Source organism: Eucalyptus grandis, chromosome 9 (genome assembly GCF_016545825.1).
Source record: "Eucalyptus grandis isolate ANBG69807.140 chromosome 9, ASM1654582v1, whole genome shotgun sequence".
Lineage (NCBI taxonomy): Eukaryota > Viridiplantae > Streptophyta > Magnoliopsida > Myrtales > Myrtaceae > Eucalyptus > Eucalyptus grandis.
The window spans coordinates 389,865-414,797 of NC_052620.1; the positions used below are offsets into that span (position 1 = coordinate 389,865).

General features: G+C 39.3%; 2 protein-coding genes across 2 annotated transcripts; both read right to left on the reverse strand.

Moving 5' to 3' along the window:
- Nucleotides 1-3,178: 3,178 nt before the first annotated feature.
- On the reverse strand, nucleotides 3,179-23,766 carry LOC104418045 (CCR4-NOT transcription complex subunit 11-like). The gene is given in 14 exon segments (XM_039301964.1): nucleotides 3,179-3,417; nucleotides 17,607-17,769; nucleotides 18,109-18,187; nucleotides 18,964-19,105; nucleotides 19,203-19,276; nucleotides 19,358-19,400; nucleotides 19,402-19,427; nucleotides 20,061-20,198; nucleotides 20,266-20,416; nucleotides 20,569-20,714; nucleotides 20,884-20,937; nucleotides 21,537-21,620; nucleotides 22,344-22,454; nucleotides 23,495-23,766. Coding segments are annotated over 12 exon segments (1,167 nt in total). The 5' UTR covers nucleotides 22,446-22,454; nucleotides 23,495-23,766; the 3' UTR covers nucleotides 3,179-3,417; nucleotides 17,607-17,641.
- On the reverse strand, nucleotides 6,531-14,405 carry LOC104417998 (disease resistance protein RUN1). Its single transcript, XM_039301840.1, has 6 exons — nucleotides 14,160-14,405; nucleotides 12,321-13,349; nucleotides 9,627-10,725; nucleotides 9,256-9,534; nucleotides 7,443-8,243; nucleotides 6,531-7,097 (listed from the first exon to the last, which is right to left on the reverse strand). The coding sequence occupies exons 2-6, from the start codon at nucleotides 12,791-12,793 to the stop codon at nucleotides 6,531-6,533; spliced, it is 3,219 nt and encodes a 1,072-aa protein (XP_039157774.1). The 5' UTR covers nucleotides 12,794-13,349; nucleotides 14,160-14,405.
- Nucleotides 23,767-24,933: the final 1,167 nt, after the last annotated feature.

The following is a 24,933-nucleotide window of genomic DNA, read 5'->3' on the forward strand; positions in this document are numbered from 1 at the left end:
GAGAAATAAACATTTCTAATACACCTACTAGTATGATATCAAATCATGCCACGAGAAAATGACATATAACTAGATATGATTAACTGATTGTTTAGGAGTTTTAACATAGTTATTGAACTTAGAACAATAAACAACAAAGCCACTGGTCACCTTTTGATGATCATGAAGTTATTGTTGCACAATAGGGATGGAATAGATCAACAGAAGTAACTTGAACATCTTTCTTGAGGATGCACTCAATGTGCTTTTCCAAATACACCTTGATCGATTTCTTAATCTCCAATCAACCCCAAAATCACCCTTAAAATAAATAAATAAATAATAATAAAAACACTACGCTTGAAAATAACCCCTATATCCGAGATAGTTACGTTTGATCGTTTTGATTTCTAATTGGAATAGGACCGGATAGGATAAGATATGAAATTCTTAGATTTTTTTTATCCTGTCAATTATTTGGTGAACCGCAGTATTAAAGTCGGATATATTCACATCATATAATATATTTTTTTAAAATATAAACGACATATCATTATAAAGGTATATAAATGAACCTAAATGTTCATAAACGGAGATGATAAAAATCTCTCGTAACACTATTCCTTAATTTATTTTTATTTTATTTTTCCCCTTTCATCATCATTATTTAATAAAAATTTATCAAATAGTAAACCGTACTAACATACCTAAAATACAAAAATACCTAAAATATATAATAAATATAAATATTTAATTTATAGATTAAATGTTTAATATAAGAAAGAATTAAAGTTGAATATATAAATTAAAATAAGATTACTTAAAAATAAATTTTAGATTTTCTTAAATTAGAATTCAAATATTATTTATATTGAAATATAATTTCAATTTTGTTAATTTAATAAGTTTGTTATTCGAGAAAAATAACTTTCTATTATGGACATTAGAAATCATATCCACTTTATTCTATCTCCTCCATGGGATAATTTTATCTTACCTATATCCCTGTTATATCTGATTTTATCGTGTCCTGAGCGAGCACCAAACGTAGGATAAGATCAATCATATCATATCTCGAATTTTATCCCATTGCGAGCGCGGCTTAATAATAGTTGTGGGTGGAAGGGTTAATGGATATGGTTGGTGAATAAAGAAGTAACCGATGTCGGGAGGCATTGCTATTTTTTTCCTTGAATTTACAAGGTTCTTGACTATCTAGTATGGCATGTATATCGATGGAAATTCTTCAAAGAGCTGAAGAAATGGAAATGAAGGGAGCTGGGCATTCTCTTAACAGGTTTGCTAGTTTTCCTACCCACACCTTTTTGTTCCAATTTGGTTATGTGAGGAGTGAATGATATAAATGTTAGTATGGCTGAGACCAAAGGCTTGCACTATAGCAGACCAAGAAATACAATAGGTTTATGATTATTATTTTTTTATAATTTTTTTAATTTGTCCGTGAGTATTGCATAAGTTATCTACCATGTGCATTTCTTTACTTTATTATAAGAGATTAGACAACGCATGACTATGTTAAGGATGTGTCCAATAGTTTTTATCCTCTCTCTTTTTTTTTCTTTCTTTTTTTATTGAAAAAAATTGCAATGTGCACTATTACTCATATTAACTAATTTTTACTTATTCAAGCCCCAAACCACTCAATTATCTAAGCAATCGAAATCTACTTCTATTCTAACAAAGAAGCGGAACCAAAAATGTAAAATATAGCCGGGACATTAAGGGGTGATGGAATTGGGGGTAGTTGAGGTGATGGTCATAGTGGAGGCGATGGCGAAGTTCATGTTCTGGGGACCCTCATGAAAATTGAAGCCGACGCCAAGGATAAATGGATCATGAAAGTTGCTTTCTCCCAATTAGACCTGCTAAAATGTCTCATAAATCCAATTTTTTTTTTTACTCATATGGATGTTAAATAAGTTAATATATGGTATAATAATATTAAGTAAATAAGTCATAAAAAAGTGTCAAATGCATCTTTGTAATGGGACTCACCCGATCCACGAAGAACCGATAGGCAAAAGTCTCGCCAGGCCGAATGGGGTGCGTCCAAGCCCCGCCAATCTGCAAAAACCCAACCCCAACATCATCAGTCATCGTCCCCACATGGACTGAACACCTTCACAATACATGCTTTTTGATGTCTTCGTTACTTACTGGTCTCACTCCGTCGATCTGGATCGCGAGGTCCTCCTTCCCCAACCCGTTGGTGACCTCAATGACGAGTAGGTCTCCTTGATAAGCCGATATGGTCGGGCCCGGGGTTCATCCGTTTATGGTGACGGACAGCTTCCGATAGCCCCCTGGCGGCGTGAGCTCGTACTTCGCTACCCACCTGTAGCGTCATGCCGTGTCCTCCGCCCCCAAAGGCATGGTCGTCAGTACCAGAATGCAGAGCAACCCTGTAAGTAATGGAGCCATCTTTTGCATCCATATCGAAGAGGCAGAGAGAGAGAGAGAGAGAGAGATTTGGAATTTTATTGGACAGCCAGCAGATGGAGAGGGCGTTTATAATGGAGACAGGGAGGGAAGTTGGAACCCAATCGTGATGATGTGGAATTACATCAGACAGCAAGCGGAAATGCAGACTGGAGAGGGCGTTTATATTAATGGAGAGACGGGAGGAGATTGGAACGAATCGTGATGACGTAGAATTACATGATACGACGAGCGGATGGAGATGGCGTTTATAATAATGGAGAGACGGAGGGAAATTGGAATCGAATCGTGATGATGTGTGAAGTTTACAAGCCCTTTCTAGAACTGGCACGAATAAGGTTGCTTGCGTAATTCGACATCTCCTTCCACACGAGCCCCGCGCTACTCCATTGGCTAGAATGACGTTGTGAGTAGTCATCTCTACTAGGATTAGTAAGCATGCCGTGAACGGTGGCACGACATAAACCACACATCAACATGGTACACCAAGACTTAGAATATGTCGTATCCACTCAACTCAACATGATACTGAGAAACGAAGAAGTGAGAGTGCTTGAGGTGCTCGCAGAATGGCGCCAATAACGGTGAAGGAGATGAAACGAAAGTGATTTGGTTCGCCCGGTTGACGTATTTCCGTCAGCTTGAATTACCTGGTTAATGGAGTGATCATAGGCGTCTTTGCTCATAATCAGATCAACCTTATATATAACAATATGCTCTTTAATTTGACATGATAGAATACTTCCATGACCCTGAAATTGCCACCGGCAAGGCCAATAACAATATTAGCTTGTGTGATTCTACTAACATTGATGACTCCGTCGTTTGTGATCAATCAAAGTGCAAGAATGGCTTGTTTGGCTGAACCAATCAGATGGTGCCACAGAACCTCAAAATGTTCCTCTTTTCTATTACAACTAGAGAGAGAGAGAGAGAGAGAGAGAGATGCAACTATTCCTACAAATCTCGCAATGAAACCATCATTATCTACAACATGCAACTTTCGGAAGAAACTAAGAATTTTGTGCTTGTGCTTCCATCGTTTTGAGAAGCCTAAATAGCCCAGCTGCTTCCCTTATCCGTGAAAAGTTTATGCAGAAGGCTTGGACTTCAATCAGGATCTCCTTGACTGCCCAAAATCATTAACATACAGAAGGAGGCAGAAAAACAAATCGTGTAAGAAACAGATCATCCCACCAATATCGTCCTACATGACACTGAATATTCTCTTTATCGATTTCGCTATAGCTGGAAGGCATATACTCAAAACAAACAGCATGCAGATTTCGTTCCATCACATGAATTTTGATTCATTGTAGAAAAAGAAAAACAGAGTCCACAATCTTCTGCAGAGATCAAATTCTGCAGAGGCATGCAGAACACACAGGACTCCACCTTCGAAGGCCAAACAATAATAGAAATAAAGGACAATCCAACGCACGAAAAACATGAGTAAATGCAAACAAGTACCATCAATGTGATTGTTCCGTATCAAACTCTGCAAGAAAACACATACAAGTCTAACGAGTCTATTCTGCATGTATTTGTCCTGCCAAAAGATGAGATGAGCTATAAAGACAGTAGTTAAAATCAACTGCTATCTAGCTATCAGCATTTTACCTTGAAAGAGACAAGACAACGAGCTTTGTGGGCACTAGCAATGCTGACTGCGCCAAAATTTCTTACTCCTGCATGTTGCCACATACTAACATCCTTTCGTGTTCCAAGTATACAGTTTTTATCACCCAACCACAAAATATATATTACAGGCTTCAAAACATCGGAGGTATACCATTGGACCTCCACTTCACCTGTGCTTCCACCAGCTTAATCAACACCATCAGACAATAGTACCACTACCAGCATACTACTACACCGTATATCATTGAAAGAACTAGCAATTTGGACGAATGACATTGCTTCATGTGTAAATGGAGCCACTCTATCTAGTGTCAACACCATCTATCATACACCAGTACCCCGACTAGTGTACTACTACGTTGTATATCATAAATAAATAAATAAAGTGATTTGGAAAAATGGCATTGCTTCATCTGTAAAACTGAACCACTCTATCTAGTATCACAAACAATTCCCTTCCAAGTTGATGATGACAACACAACCATCCAGCAAGGATAACAATTCTTGATTGTTTAGTAAGCCAAACCGACTAATCTAGGTCTACCGATCCATTGATAAAATCATGTTCTCACCATCACTGACCAGAGTCCAAAATCACTGCCCAAAAGTTCTTTCAAGTAATATATTTAACACGCTCCGCTAGAAATGCATAGCCTCAATTATCACACATTCATCAGGGGATCAAAAAGTTAGCTGGTGATTAACCAGATTTATTCATCAATGTCTCAACTAAGAAGATACATGAAAAGCAAGAAAACAACTTACATGCATCGAGGGAACAAAACCTTTCACATAATCTGAAATTGACTTTAAAAAACTGCAACGGAGACGTTGCCGTCAGATATTCATACAGATGCGTGAATGTATCAATCAACACAAATTCATACATAGCACGAAAGATGAAGGGATTAAAATATTAGTGGGCATAGCACAGTATGTGAGTCAATCGCCCTCCCATAAAACAAATACATGTAAGAAATTGCTACAGAAATAGGTTTTCCCCAAAAGCGAAACTTCAATGAGATAGTTCAACTTAATACAATGCAATTCAAGAGGAAATCAGCCTTAACTTGCCAGCAGTAGAAATATTTTAATATCAATATGTAGCTACCCATGGAACGAATGCAGGTCTCATATATTTTTTGATCAAGATCCTGCAGGTCCTGTATCATATACTCCTCACAAACTTCCAAGCAATGATTATCACCACATACTCATGCTGTAATACAGATGAAAATCCCAAGTAACTGTTGAACCGATACGGCTCTAACAACATTAAAGCAAAAACAGCAATTAATATGAGAAACTACATGGTGCTCAGTTTAGCGTGTCCTATATTTGGTACCTCAGAAGCTCATCTTTCATTAATCAGGTTTCACTCAAGACCTTCAAAAGTTTCCAGGAGTTTTGGCTTCTAGGTCATTCTCCTTCATAAACGCAGTGGCACGGAAGGATAAAAAAGAACCCTAAACTGCTGCCAAGGCCTCAGAAATCAGAATAGAAAATTAGCTTCTTGTGCTTTTGTGACTATTCTACTGAGTAACCTATGTAAACTCGTGTTTATTGTGATTTTTTCTTTTTCATATCCACAGTCCATGGCGCGAAACAATATCACTGCCTAACCAGTCATCATCCATGGGCACAACCGATGTTCATATTACTCTCACGCTCCATGTCAATTTGGTTTTCACTTCTCCATAGTTGCCAAAATTATCAAGTGGCAAAAGACTGTCGCTGCATCTTATTCATTCCTCTATGGTTTCGCCTCTTCAAGCGCCTCGTAAAACATGGCGACAGAGTCCTATCCCAATTATCAAAATTTCTCGCAATTCAATTGTCCTGAAAAAACTATCACACGCTGCACGATCTTTATGATATGTACATACTCCAGATCCACATCTGCTAGGCACCTCAAAAGCACCCAAATCCCCCTCTCTCGACTTCACCTACTTCTTTCAATAAATTGCCACCTACTCAAAGAAAGAAAGAAAAGCTACCTTCTACGGATTTGTTGCTGATTTTGCAGCGTCTAACATCGATTAGTGATGAATTCACTACTAAGCATCCACAGACAAAACTTACGAAGAAACACTAATTCAACGCCTCTCGAACAAATTCAACAACACATTGTTCAAAGTTCCCGCACAATTGTAGAACCAAGGAATCGAATTCAAAGTCCAGGTCAAGTATTACATCAACTTAATACAATTGGGATGTGCCAGGCGTTACCTGATCTTCAGCGAGCTGCATGAAGCCCAGAACCTCAGCTACACATCCTTCAAGTCATCAGTTTCCATGGCCTCGGTCGGCGATGCTAGTCCATCGCCTCTGCTCTCAGTCTCCGTCGCCGTCGGTTCACTAGGGACTCTGTTTCAGGAGACAAACTTCTTCTCTTCGTCGCCTCCGTCGTTGGTAGGTGACGATCTTACATCCATCAGAGCTCGGTGCTGTCAGATGGAGACGAGCTGTCGTGATGCTGAAAGTAGCGTTGCTGGACAATCTTGCAAGTCGTTCTGTATATCTGCTTTGATCGTTCCATGCATAAGTGGACCCATGGCTTTCGAATATGTCGATTCATGACCATACTCGAAGAGTAAAGCTGGATCCATTAGATCTTCAAGCTTAACTTTTAAATCTTCCTCCAGTGGCTCGCACATTATTCGGAATCCACACTTTTTTGGGACTCCACCTGATACTTTAAAACTAAATTGTTCATGACTCCCATAAATTTGACCAAAATTGACAGTATTCCACCTACGTCTTATGAATAATAGAAACGAGGTGTGATTTTTAACGGGAGTCCATTCATGCTTCCACAGCATTTGGCCATTAACTTTTGATTCTATGTGGTATGATTGTGACCCATGATCCTGTTCATCAGTACTATGAACAGCACAGATAACGAATCCAAGAAACTTGTTACACAAGTCCCTAGAAGCCCTAAACGATACAAAACCATTTTCAATAGGGAGGACCCACTCTGGAAACTTTGCTTCAGGAAAACTAACATCGTAAACCTGTTATAAGATAAACAGTTAGAAAGTACCCGAATAGAAGAATTCAATTTTGAGTTTAGTAAGTAATCCTAACGAATTTCACTTCTAACTAGAGCTCTATAAATGAGTGGAGATACATTGATCCTTGCTTATAATAATATACAAGTCTCATGTGATAGAAATGACTCTTAAAAGAACGGAAGCCACCTCCATCATATGCATGCACGTGTAGAACCACTACAGATTTATTTGCTTTTCTTAAGCTTCCTATCTATCGGTTTCTGCTGTTGCAATATACAAGCACGCACTGAATCCAGCATACACTGCACAATAATGAGAGAGAGAGAGAGAGAGAGAGAGTCTTACTGCGCGATACGGGTATTTAAAAATCATCTCGACAAAACTTATACCGTCAGAAAGAAAGGAATAGGAATTGGGAATCTTATAGCGATCCGGGCGTGAAATATGGGATGGTAGATACAAGACTTCGAAATGTTTGTGCTCAAAGATGGATGTTGGAACGCTAGTTATTTTGGTCTTCGTCAGACTTAAATTACTCAATTTGGGACAACAGGAATGATTCTCAAGAAACTCCAATTCAGTCAGACCACTTCCAGCAAGGTCTAAAAATTTTAAACTTGGAAGTACGACCTTCATAGATGGATCAGCAGAATCATCATACTTTGGAAACCTAATAAAGGACGTGCAATCCGAAAGTTCCAACTCTTCAATGTTATGTAACTTGTATATACTAGACGGAAGACTTATTAGATCCTTGCAATCAGATAAGATCAATATCTTCAAAGAAACAAGATTTTCTATTGATGATGGAAGTTCTTTAATAGCAGTCCCTCTTAACGAAAGAAGTGTCAGGCTTTCAAGTTTATGTGGAATATGAGGGAACCTTTCCAAATTTTTACAGTCTGTAAGATTAAGACGCTGGATTCTTTTTGTCTTGAGCACATGTGGAAAAACACCAAGTTGAGAGCACCCATCTAAACGCAACTTCCATAACTTCTCAAGATAGCCAATTGACTCATGGGCTTCTACCATGTTTTTACAAGAAGAGAGAACCAATTCCTCGAGATGTGGAGTACATGAGAGGTCAGGGATACGAATTAGGGACTCGCAATAACTGAAATTAATGTACTTCAATTGTCGGAAGTCCTGCAAATGTGGCGGAACAAACATCTCAGTCAAAGTTACCATGAACTCATTTGCTGAGAATTGCGCGTTGTATTGAGAAATAAGTAAACACTTAGAAACTTTACTAAAAATTATAAATCTATACATACATGTGGTAAGAGAATGAATTTAGAAATGACAAATAAAAAAGCTAATGGATATTGGTTAGAAGTGGGCCACGTGGTGAAAGTATGCCATGATTCATGCCATGTGGCAATCAGAAAAATAAAATGAAGCGCCATGCGGCAACCATGTGAAGGCAGGCCACTAACAAATTTAAGCCACATGTTATGCCGTGTGCCAATTGTAGAAGTAAAGTGAATGTCACGTGGCAAGCACCGAAGTGAACATTCTCTGTTCTGGTTCAGACTATATATAATAGCTTTATGTCTAAAATATATATTCTATCACAATGAATTTTTCCCAAAAATTAAGAAACCTTTTTTAAGCCATTTAAAGACAATGAAACGAACATTTTAAAACATTTTGAAGAAAAAAAGTTCATATATTTAACTCAAAACCTAGCTTTGACTTTCAATTAAGAAACTAGCGGTATACTGTGTGGATCTTGTATATCAAATTATTTCTAAACGCACACGCATTACGGGCAAAGTTTCTAATATATATTTAATTTCGTCTACTTAGAAATGCTGCTCTTCACAAACTGATTTAAGCATTTAAGAATGCCTTGTTTTACAGCATAATGCATTCAAACCTTGAAAATTCTTTTTCTTCGGCATATGTTTATAAAATTTCTTTGTATTGTGTATTAGTTTCTAATAAAGTTGTTTCACTTAATTTTTAAATGCAATTTTGCTGCACGTAAACATATTTCCTACTCAAGTAATTTAGGTCATTTTGAAAGGGGAAAAAAAGAGAAGTGGCTTCAAAAACTAGGGAACGCCACTTCACTTCATGTTCTAGCACATGTAATACACATATACACATACAAATGAAGTAGACAGTGAAGAGGTCTATGTAGGTAAATGCTCACCTTAAATTGTTCAAGCACTACTCCAAAACTGGAATTGCTCATATCAATTCCCACTAATTTCTTCGAACCAGGGGAAAATTCTATAATCTGATGAGCACATCCAGGCCATTCAAACCATCTAAGCTCCTTAGGAAGACATAAAGGACCTTGGAAAGAATCCTGTAGATTGCGCAAGATGAGCAATCTCAACCTCCTCATTTTTGTAAAAGCATCACGATGGATACGCATCTTTTTCCACTTAGGTAGCCTCAACACTATGGCTTTTACAGCACAATCTTCCTGCATATACAAGATTATTTAGGTCATACATATTATTAGTAATTAAAGTCAAAGAAAATGAGCACAACTTTGATCGTAATCGTAATTCTTACCTTGTCATTGGACAGAACCTCCTCAACATCATCATACAACCATAGTCTGCTCCGTCTTCCAGGATCATCGCGACATTCTTGGTTCACAATATCCTCACCCATCAATTGAATTAAGTCATGCATTTCTAGGATGTCCGACTCAACTCTTATCAAGGACCTTTTAACAAGAATTTGAAATCCCACAGTTGTCTCAAGATCGCAACTTTCGAGAACTTTCTTTATATACTCTCTTGTGCAACCCCTAAAGAAGCAGGCAATGTGGAGAAAGATTTCTTTCTCATTTTCATCCAGTCCCTCGTAACTAATTTTGAGCACGTTATTAATGTTTTTGTTAGGACTCCTAGAAAGTTTCATTAGTGTACTTTCCCATACATCATCTGTTTCACCACATACTAAGGAACCCAACACCTCAAGTGCTAGAGGAAGACCATTAGCATAATTCAGAGCCCCATTTACTAGATCTTTTCTGATTTGGTGCGTCTGAGAAGCATGCTTACTAAGCAGCTCACAAGCTTGACTGTCATCTAGTGCTTCAACTTCATACACATGATCTCGATATATCCCCTGACGAGTCAGCACATGTTTGTCTCTTGTAGTAATAATGATCCTACTCCCATTACCAAACCACTTGCCTTCTCCTGCTAAAGCATTTAACTGGCGCAGGTCATCCACATCATCAAGGATCAGGAGAACTTTCTTGCGACCAAGTCTGTGTTGTATTATATTAATACCTTGATCAACATTGGACACTTCCAATCTTTGCTGCAGTAATAATGTATCTTTTAATAATATTTCTTGCAAAGTAACTAGATCCTTGCAACCTTTTGATGTGTCTCGAACATTTGCCAGAAAACATGAACCCTCAAATTGTCTAAAAGTAGAATTGTATAGGGCTTTCGCCAAGGTTGTCTTCCCTATACCTCCTTGTCCCCATAATCCCACCATCACAACAATATCATTAGATTCAAGGTTTAACATTGATTTTAGCATAACCACTTGAGATTCTATCCCAACCGGGTGCTTAGCAACATGCAAAGGCATTCGGTCAAGATGACGGGAGATCCGTTTCACAATTTCTTGTATAAGCTTCGACTCATCTCTGATAAAAACGGAAAAAGAAGTTATAGCATCGTTTTAGCAATTTGAATAAGCAATTACGAGCAATCACCGGCCAACAATAACAAAGTAGTGTGTCACATTTTTAGATAATTACAGCCAAAACAATATATATTCCCCACTTAGTTGAATTAGAACTCCAAGACAACAAGCTCAGGCTTCAACTTTTAGTCAACCGATTCATGTATCTATCTACATAAGTGATTCATGTTCTTGATTCACTTCTTTTTTTTTTACTATTAAGCAAAAGGAGCTGTTTAGGACGAACTTTGAACGGCAATTAAGATTACGATCCGAAAATTATTAAAAAACCCTTAAGCACGATGTCATTCCCTTACACGGTCTGTATAGACTAATTATCCTGTATCAAGCGTTGCTAACTGCTTTATTCCTTCTGAAGAAGAAACGGGGTAAGTGCAATAACACTACTTAAACATTTTGTCCATTGGTTGATTAAATTTTAATGTTTTATCTTTTTCAACTGAGTTTGTAAATTTTTTAGCTGATAAAGTCCAAATGTCTTATTTCTATTACTGGAAAGAGCCACGTGTCCATTCTATGATTTTTCCTTTTTTTTGGTCGAGTCTATTTCATGGTTAGCCATGTGTGAGTAACGAGTTTAACACTAGGTTGCCAAAATTGAAAATATGTCTAACTCAATTGACCCAAACGAAATGCAAACAACTCAAATAGCCCACGAATGAAACGTTTAGAGCTTTTGTTATACTTTGAGGAGGGCAACAAGGATCCAAAAGAAAGAGCCATAGACCTTCCAAATGAAACGGGACTTAGCAACAGCCAAAAGCAGAATAATATTGTTCCCTGCTCAAAAATAGATGTTTTGTTTCCGTGCCGGTGAATTTCAATAAGTTCTTCAGTGCCAAAAATATTGTCAGTGGAAAAAGACTAAATTTATGAAATCACCAAATTCTTTTATAATTAGCAGATACCCAATTACTAACGTACCAAATTTGATTTTCATTACTTACGGCCTTCAATCTAATAACTTTTATATGGAATTACCACCATAAATTAGAGCTACTTACCAACTTTTGTCATATTAACAAAATACCTACTAGTTTGAGTTACCAACTTTTAATAATTACCAATGCTATTTGTTCTTTTAATTTCCCAACTTTTATATTGGATAACCAACTCTCATTTGAGTTACTCACAAAATCATTCTAAAAATTGCCAATATTAATTAGAGTGACTTACATATTTTTCTACCATTAAATTATCAACAAATTTTGAGAATCAATTTTCATTTGAATTACTCGCCAAGTTTATTTTTCTTTTAATTATCAACTTATCTTATATTTTGCCATATTTCTGTTAATCCTTTTAACTATATCTTAGATTTACCAACTCATGTACGAAATTACTAACTTTAACTTAAGCAACTTAAGAATTTTTAGGATTTATAAGATGAAGCATCTATACATATACGCATATACTCACAAAGTTCTAATCACGTGTGCGTTGATTAACTAATTTATTTATTTTTGTGAAAACAATATTTATACTTACTTGTAAAGATTAGTTTCTTACACAAAATATGGACTCCACTCTACTTACCCGTCATTCAAAGGCCAACCGGACAAGCTACCGGCGTTGAAAAGAGCTTTCTCCCATCGCTTCACTTTCTCCGAATCCTCGCCAAACTTGGACTTGTGCTTATCCAAAGCTCTTTGATAACTCATTCTTCCCTTTCTCACTTCTCTTGGTTCCACTTTATAAAACACTGGCAGAACGGTGAGGTTCCTTTGCTCCTTGCACTCCATAATCTTCGCCACCTCTTCCAAGCACCACTCTGAGGAAGCGTAGTCCTGAGAGAAAACGATTACTGCGATGTACGATTCTTCAATGGCCTCCATCAGCATCGGCGATATCTGGTCACCCTTTTTCAGTTCTTCGCTATCCCGGAAAGTGCGTATTCCATTCTGGTTTAAAGCTTGGTAGAGATGGCCGACGAAGTTGTGACGTATTTCTGCCCCTCTGAAACTTAAGAAGACGTCGTGAATCTTTTCGAGTTTCAATGAAGAAGCCATTGAATAATGGAGTTTAACAATTGGCAACAATTGTGAGCTAAAGATTTGAAGCCGTGTTATCTAGGGGTAATCGGGTCCACGATGGGTAGGTTCCAAACATGGATCCTATACCAGACCTTGTTTGCACTAGACCCTATTTTGTAACCACCATGTTTGGTCCGATTCGAGGGTCAACCCTGTTTCCACTTAAACCTATTTTACAACCGCCTGATATCCTATACGGCTTCGAATTTTACATTAATATGCGAGAAAACAACATAATTCTCCTAATTTGTATTGAAACATTAAGCACCAAATAATGTAGTTCTGCAACCGCATAATCAACAACATGGAAATCCACACCCCATTAGTTTATATGTCCTCTAGAGCATGTAGTTGTAATAATGTCCAAATGCTCTATTTGTGCTGACCAATAGAGCAAGACAATCCCAGAGTCCAACAAAATTATGGAAGATCAGACCAAGTTTTTAATTCTTCAAGGGTGCAAGCTGTCCAGAGACCTTGAATCGAACCTACCAACTTCAGCAAACCAGCCCCAGATAAGCGCAACCGAGACCTGCGAGGAAATCATAAGAATCTTCACACCAGCTTTGGAAAAATTGATGATAAACATGAACCGTAAGGAATCAACTGAAGTTCATCAAAGTTGCTTTCTCAGGATATTCCTAACATACCTACTCCAAAAACTGTATATAAAGATACGTATGGTGATTAGATAATGTCTGTGATTTATATATCATCATCAACCCTGCGCTTGCGTGATGGAGGAGATAGGTTTTCTTTTTGGTCGAATGGAGGAGATAGGTTAAGCATGAAGAGTTTGCACGTGGAACTTGCATGGCTTCAATATGCACACATAGCTAAAATACAAAGTGTAGTTTCCTTGACTCTCTCTCTCTCTCACTGAGCTACACAAACATTTGGTTCAATAATAAACTATCCCCAGGTACTTCCCAAAAACACAGACCCACCACTAAAGGTCCAAAAAAAAGCATATTTCCCAGATTTTACAAGAGTGTCGTATGAGAATTTGAGCACCCACAGGATCCTCGTCGTCATATATTTCTTTGGGTTATTCCACATGATAGAGATACAACCACAACCGTATCCCTAAATTCTCATCCTCTTTGTTTTGTCTCTAAGCTTTAACACTTATGGTTTCTGAGGCCTCGTAAAATGTTGCTCATTGGGTCTCTCACCAGTCTCTCTCTCCCTCTTCTCTCTCAACAGAACGATTGTATATTTTAGCTCAGTAACATACAACCGCAAAGCCTAGATCAGCCAATCCTTCGGAACCGAACCTCCGTCCCTCCCAAAAAAGCAAAGGGAGAAAGGGTTTGCCAAAAAAATTCAATTTCGGACTCACCTCGCTCTGGAATAGCTGTGTCGGAGTGGGCGAGCTGCGAAAGAGAGGCGATGGTGGCGAGTCTGGGCCTAGCGACAAGAAGACGAGAGGCGACAACGAGTTGGGTTGCGTTCCTGCGGCGCACCAACAAGAGGCGAACCGGCTAAGTAACGACGATGGTAGCGATTGGCGAGGGTGCGCTGGATCTAGGGTTGCTGCGTATAGAGGGTTCCTGCGAATCGCAGGCTGCGATTGAGAGAGAGAGAGAGAGAGGGGTCAGTAGGCTTGGGGGCGCCTTTTTTCTTTTTAAACTATATCTAAAAACCGGTTCACGGGTGAGTCTTCACTGGAAACCCGGAACCGGACCGGTTCCAACCGGTTCTAAAAAACTGGAACCGGTTCTATCAGGAACCGCTTCGCAGCCCTGTTTTTCGGATGGTTCGATCTGGGTTCCGGGTAAATCCGATCAGGTTGCACATCCCTAATATTGGGTATGTGATATGTAGGTGAGATTTCAGTTTTTCCCACTCAAAGCATCAATTATAGGACGAGATTCAAAATGGTCAATCACTCCAACCGTCCCACTATCTACGTCACGTGCAAAATATGCGTAGTTGTCCTAGAGATAGCGTACCTGTGGAAAAGTGAACGGAATTATTGTCTACACGCAATAAAATACAAATGAAATTTTTCAATGACTGAACAGATGCTCCAAATGCTAGTTAAAATGAAAAATAGCAGATACACACGGGGAATTTTTTAATTTACAAACTTCAAAATGTACCAGAAAAATAAGCATCTCTGATGTACCTAATAGTATGATATTAAATCATGCCATGAGGAAAGGACATATGATTAACTGATTATACAAAAGCCTATAACGTAGTCATTAGACTTAGAATGATAAGCTATGAAGCCACTAGTCACCTTTTGATGATCATAAAGTTATTGCTGCACAACAGGGATGGAATAGATCAACAGAAGTAACTTGAACATCTTTCTTGAGGATGCACTCAATGTGCTTTTCCAAATACGCCTTCATTAATTTCTTAATCTCTAATCAACCCCCAAATCACCCTAAAAAAACACTACGCTTGAAATAACCCCCATATCCGAGATAGTACCTTAATAATAGTTGTGGGTGGAAGGGTTAATGGATATGGTTGGTGAATAAAGAAGTAACCGATGTCAGGAAGCATTGCTATCTTCTTTTTCTTGAATTTACAAGGTTCTTGACTATCTGGCAAGGCATGTATATCAATGGAAATTCTTGAAAGAACTGAAAAAATGGAAATGAAGGAAGCTGGGCATTCTCTTAACAGTGTAGTGTTTGCTAGTTTTCCTACCCGCATCTCTTTGCTCCAATTTAATTATGTGAGAAGAGTGAATAACATAAATGTTAGTATGGCTGAGAACAAAGGCTTGAACTATGGCAGATCAAGTAATATAATAGGTTTATGATTTTCTTTTTTTTGTAATTTTTTCTAATTTCTCCATGAGTATTGCATAAGTTATCTACCATGTGCATTTCTTTTACTTTATTATGAGAGATTAGACAGCGCATGACTATGTTAAGGATGTGTCTAGTAGTTTTTACCCTCTCTCTCTTCTTTTTTTATTTTAAAAAAAAAAAATTTGCAGTGCGCACTATTACTCATGTTAACTAATTTTTACTTATTCAAGCCCCAGATCACTCAATTATCTAAGCAATCGAAATCTACTTCTATTCTAACAAAGAAGTGGAACCAAAAATGTAAAACATAGCCGGGACAACATCAAGGGATGATGGAATTGGGGTTAGTTGAGGTGATGGTCATAGTGGAGGCGATGGTCGAGTTCATGTTTTGGGGACCCTCATGAAAATTGAAGCCGACGCCAAGGATAAATGGATCGTGAAAGTTGCTTTCTCCCAATTAGACCTGTTAAAATGCCTCATAAATCCATTTTTTGACCCATATGGATGTTAAATAAGTTAATATATGATATAATAATATTAAGTAAATAAGTCATAAATAAGTGTCAAGTGGATCCTTGTAACGGGACTCACCCGATCGACGAAGAACCGCTAGGCAAAAGTCTCGCCAGGCCGAATGGGGTGCGTCGAAGCCCCACCAATCTGCAAAAACCCAACCCCAACATCATCAGTCATCGTCCCCACATGGACTGAACACCTTCACGATACATGCTTCTTGATGTCTTCGTTACTTACCGGTCTCACTCCGTCGATCTGGATCGTGAGGTCCTCCTTCCCCAACCCGTTGGTGACCTCGATGACGAGCAGGTCTCCTTGATAAGCCGATATGGTCGGGCCGGGAGTTCGTCCGTTTATGGTGACGTACAGCTTCCGGGAGCCCCCTGGTGGCGTGAGCTCGTACTTCGCTACCCACCTGTAGCGTCGTGCCGTGTCCTCCGCCCCCAAAGGCATTGTCGTCAGTACCAGAATGCAAAGCAACCCCACAAGTAATGGAGCCATCTTTTGCGCATCCATATCGAAGAGGCAGAGAGAGAGAGAGAGGGAGAGATTTGGAATTTTATTGTACGGCCAGCGGATGGCGAGGGCGTTTATAATGGAGACAGGGAGGGAAGTTGGAACCCAATCGTGATGATGTGGAATTACGGGACAGCGAGCGGAAATGGAGAGGGCGTTTATATTAATGGAGAGACGGGAGGAAATTGGAACCGAATCGTGATGACGTGGAATTACATGATACGACGAGCGGATGGAGAAGGCGTTTATAATAATGGAGAGACGGAGGGAAATTGGAATCGAATTGTGATGATGTGTGAAGTTTACAAGCCTTTATTAGAACTGGCACGAATAAGGTTGCGTGCGTAATTCGACATCTCCTTCCACACGAGCCCCCCGCTACTCCATTGGCTAGAATGATGTTGTGGGTAGTCATCTCTACTAGGATTAGTAAGCATGCCATGAACGGTGGCACGACTTAAACCACATATCGACATGGTGCACCAAGACTAAGAATATGTCGAATCCACTCAACTAAACATAATACTGAGAAACGAAGAAGTGAAAGTGCTCGAGGTGCCCGCAGAATGATGTGCCAATAACGGTGAAGGAGATGAAACAGAAAGCGATTTGGTTCGCCCAGTTGATGTATTTCTGTCAGCTTGAATTACCTGGTTAATGGAGTGATCGTAGGCGTCTTTGCACATAATCGGATCTACCTTATATATAACAATATGCTCTTTAATTCGACACGATAGAATACTTCCATGACCCCGAAATCGCCACCGGCAAGGCCAATAACAATATTAGCTTGTGTGATTCTACTAACATTGATGACTCCGTCGTTTGTGATCAATCAAAGTGCAAGAATGGCTTGTTTGGCTGAACCAATCAGATGGTGCCACAGAACCTCAAAATGTTCCTCTTTTCTATTACAACTAGAGAGAGAGAGAGAGAGAGAGAGAGAGACGCAACTATTCCTACAAATCTCGCAATGAAACCATCATTATCTACAACAAGCAACTTTCGGAAGAAACTAAGAATTTTGTGCTTGTGCTTGTGCTTGTGCTTCCATCGTTTTGAGAAGCCTAAATAGCCCAGCTGCTTCCCTTATCCGTGAAAAGTTTATGCAGAAGGCTTGGACTTCAATCAGGATCTCCTTGACTGCCCAAAATCATTAACATACAGAAGAAGGCAGAAAAACAAATCGTGTAAGAAACAGATCATCCCACCAATATCGTCCTACATGACACTGAATATTCTCTTTATCCATTTCGCTATAGCTGGAAGGCATATACTCAAAACAAACAGCATGCAGATTTCGTTCCATCACGTGGATTTTGATTCATTGTAGAAAAGAAAACAGAGTCCACAATCTTCGGCAGAGATCAAATTCTGCAGAGGCACGCAGAACACACAGGACTCCACCTTCGAAGGCCAAACAATAATAGAAATAAAGGACAATCCAATGCACGAAAAACATGAGTAAATGCGAACACGTACCATCAATGTGATTGTTCCGTATCAAACTCTGCAAGAAAACACATACAAGTCTAACGAGTCTATTCTGCATGTATTTGTCCTGCCAAAAAGATGAGATGAGATGAGCTATGAAGACAGTAGTTAAAAATCAACTGCTATCTAGCTATCGGCATTTGCAAAGAAAGAGACAAGACAACGAGCTTTGTGGGCACATACTAACATCGGAGGTAGACCATTGGACCTCCACTTCACCTGTGCTTCCACCAGCTTAATCAACACTATCAGACAACAGTACCACTACCAGTGTACTACTATACCGTATATCATTGAAAGAACTAGCAATTTGGACAATTGGCATTGCTTCATGTGTAAATGGAGCCACTCTATCTAGTGTCAGCACCATCTATCATACACCAATACCCCTACTCGTGTACTACTATGTTGAATATCATAAATAAATAAATAAAGTGGTTTGGAAAAATGGCATTGCTTCATCTGTAAAACTGAACCACTCTATCTAGTATCACAAACAATTCCCTTCCAAGTTGATGATGACAACACAACCATCCAGCAAGGATAACAATTCTCGATTGTTTAGTAAGCCAAACCAACTAATCTAGGTCTACCGATCAAATGCACCCTCCCATGATTGATAAAATCATGTTCTCACCATCACTGACCAGAGTCCAAAATCACTGCCCAAAAGTTCATTCAAGTAGTTTATTTAACACACTCCACTCGAAATGCATAGCTTCAATTATCACACATTCATCAGGGGATCCACAGACGTGTTTGCACAAGTGCAAGTTCAGCATTAACAATAACTAGCTCAATAGAGAGGGGGGAGGAGAAGGTGAAGTGAGGCCAACAATGTACCTTTATACTCTCGCAGGATGCTATACAGTTACTTATATACAATCTTAAAAATTCAGATGGCAGTTTCACAGCTTGGGTAAGTCTGTTTACAACTTCCATGGAGTGTAGACTCATTTCCATTGTGACAAGTACTGTAAAGTACCTGAACATCATAACCATATTAAGCATGACAATTGGAACATCCGTAAGTATTCACAGGCAAAAGTAATAGAACAGAGAGCATAGATGCTTAAACATACTCTGCAATTTCAGGAGAATTTATCAACTTGGTGAGAACCTCGACAGCAATCAGAGGGTTATTTTCCACCAGATCCTGATAACAAAACCAGATAGTAAAAATCCAAGTTTTTGCTTATACTAATGCCAAGAAACAAAACCACACAAAATCACATACTGGTAGCTTCATTGGTGTCAGTCCACAGTGATATACAAGCTTGGTCACTAGCCAACTCCGCCATCACTTTCTGGCCATTTAGAAGATAAGCCTTAGATCATCAATTATACAAGAAGCACAGATTCAAAGGGCAATTCAGGTATAAGTGTAACTGCATACTGAGCAAACCCTCAAACAGCCACAAAACTGGAGATATCACTAAAAAAGTAATTATATGAATCTTGAAGACAAATTGATCCATTTACAGCATTGTCTTCCCAAATGTTAAATGGGCCATTAAAAAGCAGCTTCCCCACCAAAATCCTCGGTTAACAATCTACGGGAAAGAAATGCCGAGGAGCATTCATTCACAAGGTGGAAAGTAATAAAGTCCAAGGTTACTTGCGACTTTGAAATATCCCACTTCAAATAATCATATATTTTTTCGGAAGGTGGACATTCAACCAATTTTCCAGAATCTTGAGACCCCCTCAATTTCATCCCTCAAAATTGGGAATTGGTGAACCACACTCATTTGCTAAGATACAGGCATAGAAAATTCCGGTACCCAACCCACGACAAAACCGCAAGGCAAAGAGTTTCTTCCAGTCTGGCAAAATCAGCATGCTAAGTAGTAAATACAAACTAGTCAATAACCACCATGCAGGAAAGATGCAGTCTCTCAGTATTTGTTTGTTACAGTATTGAAAAGATAAACAAGTACCTCGTGCTGTGCAGGCACAAGTGCTCCTTTTGCAGCTTTTGCAATCAAATCCCTAAGTGCTGCCCCTCTGCTAGTATCGGCACACATCCCATAATCCCAAAGAAGCTCGCGATTGTTGTCAGGTATTAGCCATACTAGCTGGAAATGCATTGACAGATAAATGAAAAGTCCTCCATTTAATAATAGCATATCCTCTACGTCTTACCTCCCCATCCTGTATTGGAAGCCTAGGAGGCCGAGGTCTAATCCACTGAGGACCCAATCCTTCTAGTGATATATCAGATAGCAACCCGGCAATTGTTTCATCTCTATCTCCAGACCCAAGCTTTGGTTTGGTTCCAGGTAGCACATCAAACCTAGGTCATGAGCTCAAACCGTTAGACAAAGGCTAGCAAACAAAGTCCTCCCAAAAAGAAATCCGATCAATTCTCAGTGCAAGAACTGTGACCTAAAACTTCTAAAGATAACAAAAGATGCTGAACAAATTCTTCACAAAAATGGGACATACTCTGGTGAATTTTTGTTGCATCCAGATGGAACATCCGGGTCTGGCATCACATTTTTCACTTTCGTATCCTTGAATAGGCAGTTATATGATTCGGAACGAGCACCATCACAATACTGCTGCTGCAACTGATCAAGTGCTGGGAAAGTCTGACAATTAATAGGAAAGAGAATGCACAATCTGTCAGTGGGTGCAGAAAATTCCATCGCAAATCTAAAAAATTGATAGGGGGAGGCAAAAAATTAGCCGGTGATTAACCAGATTTATTCATCAATGTCTCAACTAAGAAGATACATGAAAAGCAAGAAAACAACTTACATGCGTCGAGGGATCAAAACCTTTCACATAATCTGAAGTTGACTGTTTAAAAAACTGCAACAGAGACATTGCCGTCAGATATTCATACAAATGCATGAATGTATCGATCAACACAAATTCATACATAGCATGAAAGATGAAGGGACTAAAATATTAGTGGGCATAGCACAGTATGAGTCAATTGCCCTCTGATAAAACAAATACATGTAAGAAATTGCTACAGAAATAGGTTTTCCCTGAAAGCGAAACTTCAATGAGATAGTCCAACTTAATACAATGCAAAATAGGGGGAAAAAACTAATTTTTTAAGAAGGTATTTCAGGAATATTATAGATGCGCAAACCTAACAAATATTTCCTAAACTGTCAAGAGTTGTTGCGCAAAATGTCTAAGGACCTTATCCATGGGACGAATATAAACAACCAAAGACCTACATCGTATAACAGATGTCCCTCCTGGCCACAGATTCACAGAATCAGCAACGGAACAATAGATCAGCATGACTAATGACGATTGCACTAAATTACACAACCTACGTCCAACAGATAGTAAGGATAAACTGCAATTTTTATTTTTTTTTGTCTTATTCATAGTTTGAAAAGTTGAACGGATTTCACCATAAAAAAAAAAAAAAGTTGAACAGATATTTTCACCTCTTTGGCACTGCCAGAACTTGATTCCAACAACTGGACGATAAATGCCCTCTCGAATTTTTCGGCACTATCATCACATGCGGCCTGTGCATGATAATACACAAGAGATTGCAGGACTTCATTACACAGAATCTTCATATAGTATCATAATCAAGGTCCAAATGGGACATGGGAACCGATCAAGCATCAATGGTAAAACCACTATAGAAAGAGATATAAACCTACATAATCTTTCCAAGGCCGTACCACCAGCACTTGAATACACAAGTATGGATAGTTCAATATGACATTCTATTTCAAACACTATAGTTGAACAGTTTCATAAAAGTACATATCTACAAGGCTGTTGTTATCATCCTACTATTAAACTATCTTCGAATATTGACATGTTCAAACCCGCATTACTTACTATAACAGCAGATGCCCAAACCACACATTACAAAATTCAAAATTCAGCTTCCCCCCTGGGCAAAGGCAATGGGCCACCAGCTTCCATAGGAAACACTTCTCTCCCATCCCATCCCATCCCCAGGTCCAAGGCATTGTAGATTGCTTATTTAACAAGTCTTTACTTCAAGTTTACCAGAAATTAATGTACTGGCACGGCATCTTTGCATAACCGAATTGTCAATCCACGACCACAGTGTCACCTAGTTAAATATATCATAGGATTCTTGACTCGATAATAAAATGACATAATCCTAGAATTTCCTACAAGCATCAGAGTGCAAAATAGGAAGCGGAAGAATAAAAAAGATACTGCAATTTCCAAGAAGCGTCAGAGTAAAAATAGGATGCAGCACTTACAATTACAATAAATCGTATAAATGGATTTGCAGAAGGAGGGTGCGAGGCATATGTCTGATGCAGAATAGAGAAAGCTACCAAACGTTCGGTAGGAGAGAGCATAATCTTGTCCTGCTAGGCATGATATCAGTAGGTAAGTAAAAAGAAACATAAGAGCAGTAAGAACTCAAAAAGTACCACTTTTGCAATTACTAATAGACCGAAGTTAACAGCCATGCTACCCCAAATGCGGTGCTCTTGAGAGCACAGACACAGAGTTTGGCGATTATCTACAGTCAACAACTAAAACCATGCTACCCCAAATGCATAAGCCTAAATATTTCGGCACAGTCAATCAAAGACATCAGATTGCTGCTGCCCATACAAAAGGTCCGGTTGCTGCTTTTCCCCTCTTTCGAGCAATTCAATGCATTTTTCCTTATGGAAGGCAAATTTATCACCAATCTAGGGGGAAAACACTTCAACTTAAAAAGCACCTCAATATAACGATCAGTTTTGCAATTTCAACTAATCAAGCAGGAAAAGGGATTCCCCAGAGGAGACGAAGAAAGAAGGGAATTTGCAGATTTTCTAAATCAATTACAAGCACTAGTTTCACATAAGGAATATGGCTAGTTTCACATAAGGAATATGGTCCTGCTTCTCCTAAAGAAAGAGACATGAGAGTCCAATTTTCCATCACGACACTGTTTTAAACTTGGCGAACTGTTGTGCGGCTGCTAAGCTGCATCCATTCCCATTTTACACGGAACAGCAGCATCCATATGGCTGGACAAGGATAAAACCATTAAAAAGCCAAGAAAAAAGGGAAAATCGTCTTGCCCAGGTATATCTCGACTTTTCTTAGGACGGCATAGAAGGTAGCTATATACTCCACGCCGGTCGGAGCGCCTAATCGAGACGAAGATAAGCAGCATAAGCCAGCCGAGAACCGAATCGAACGCCTTCGCGTACTCCACACTAAATCACACAGAAACCACACCAAAAAGAAGAACGAAGATCGAAGAAGCGAGCGATCTGTCCATTTGGGAACGCAAGCCATCATCCTATCCCTATTCCACGACGCGGAACGGCACACCAGAGTTGCCGAGCCAGCAACAGGGCAAAAACCCTAGGGACGGAACAGGTGAATCGGGGGTGATGAAGAATACCTCGAGGAGGAGGAAGAGGGAGGTGCAGAGAGGGAAGCGGAGGGAGGGAGGGAAGGAGGAGAGGAAGTCGGAGAGGAGGTCGTGGAGGGGCGGGAGTCCTGCTTCAGCAGCTTCAGCAGCTCGTACGACTCCTCCCCTTCGCTATCCCTATCATCTCTTCTCCTTCTTCTTCTTCTTCTTCTTCGATTGCGAGGCGGTCGGAGAGAGGGAGATTTGGGTTGGGGCAGATCTGTGGATGTTTGTTTGTTCGTGCGGGAGAGAGTGGACTGGCAACAGTCGAGGCGACCCGAGTCCTTTCTCTTCAAGCTGGGGGGAAGCGATGGCCTTGCTGTTGTTGATTGATGCGGAGTTCGATTCCCCGAAGCAGAGGCCGGCCCAAGAAGGCGCGATCGGTTTTCAGGCCCACCTCCGATACTGAGGGCACGTTTAGTTCTGCTTTCTCGAGGTGCTTTTCGGCCTCTAAAATCTCTTTAGACAGGAGATGTTGGAGCGTTTTGTAAGTATTTTTTTTTTAAATAGCTTTTCAACCAAATGCTAGTCTTGAAAATACCGAAAGCCTGATACTATTCCCACCCAATCTTTCGAAATAGCGTTTGTGAAATGTTGAAATTAAGATTAAAATGTTTTTCTTCCTTCTAAAACTATTCTTGCCAATTTTTTTAGTTTTGGTTGTGCCCTTCCTTGTAACTATTCATCTTCTTCACGTGAGTGCGACCAGCAAAGGTCAAACGAGGGGCATGTGATGCCTTAGATTTTTTTATCTTAGAATTATAAACGGACCGGTATGGGCTTGGATTATTGAAAGTGGGCTAGGTAACGAGCCCAATGGGCCGTAAGGGGGACACGAGCCTAAGGGCTTAGTGGGCCGTGTGAGACCTAGACCCTGTATCCGACTCTGTTATAACCAGTTCCCCATTTTTGGACTATGTACCCAATCCTGTTTGCATGAGACTTTATATCCGAACCACCATGTTTTTTTTATCCGGTTCCAAGGTCAATCTATTTTACTTATCAAAATCGAAGTTTCCACAAAATTAAATCTATTTTCCAATGATAATGTCTTCAGTAAGACAATCCAAATCTAAAAATGAAAAAAGTTATTAAATAAAGCATTCACTTAATAAATAGTCATGTGAATGAATTACAAGATAGAATGAAATACATACGATTTACCCGCTTCAAACTTTTTTGCATTCTCGATACATTCTTCAACATTGATTGGCACACGATAGCTCTCAACCAATCTTGAGTGCAAATCAAACCTTCCACTACTCTAAGAGTCAAAGAACTTCAAAAGCTGTCAAGTACACGTCCCAACGTACTAAAAGTCGACTCGGAAACAACGGTAATCACATGAATAGACAAAATATTTCGAACCATTAAAGATAAGATTTTATAATTTGACCCAGTACTTTTCTACCATATCAAAATGTCAAGAT

Excerpts from the sequence above, each read along its gene's own strand:
- LOC104417998 (XM_039301840.1), bottom strand. The coding sequence starts at position 12,793 with ATGGCTTCTTCATTGAAACTCGAAAAGATTCACGACGTCTTCTTAAGT. Across the intron at positions 8,244-9,255 it reads TAGTGCTTGAACAATTTAAG|GACTTCCGACAATTGAAGTA; the intron begins GTGAGCATTTAC and ends CCACATTTGCAG. Across the intron at positions 7,098-7,442 it reads TTAAATACCCGTATCGCGCA|GTTTACGATGTTAGTTTTCC; the intron begins GTAAGACTCTCT and ends ATCTTATAACAG.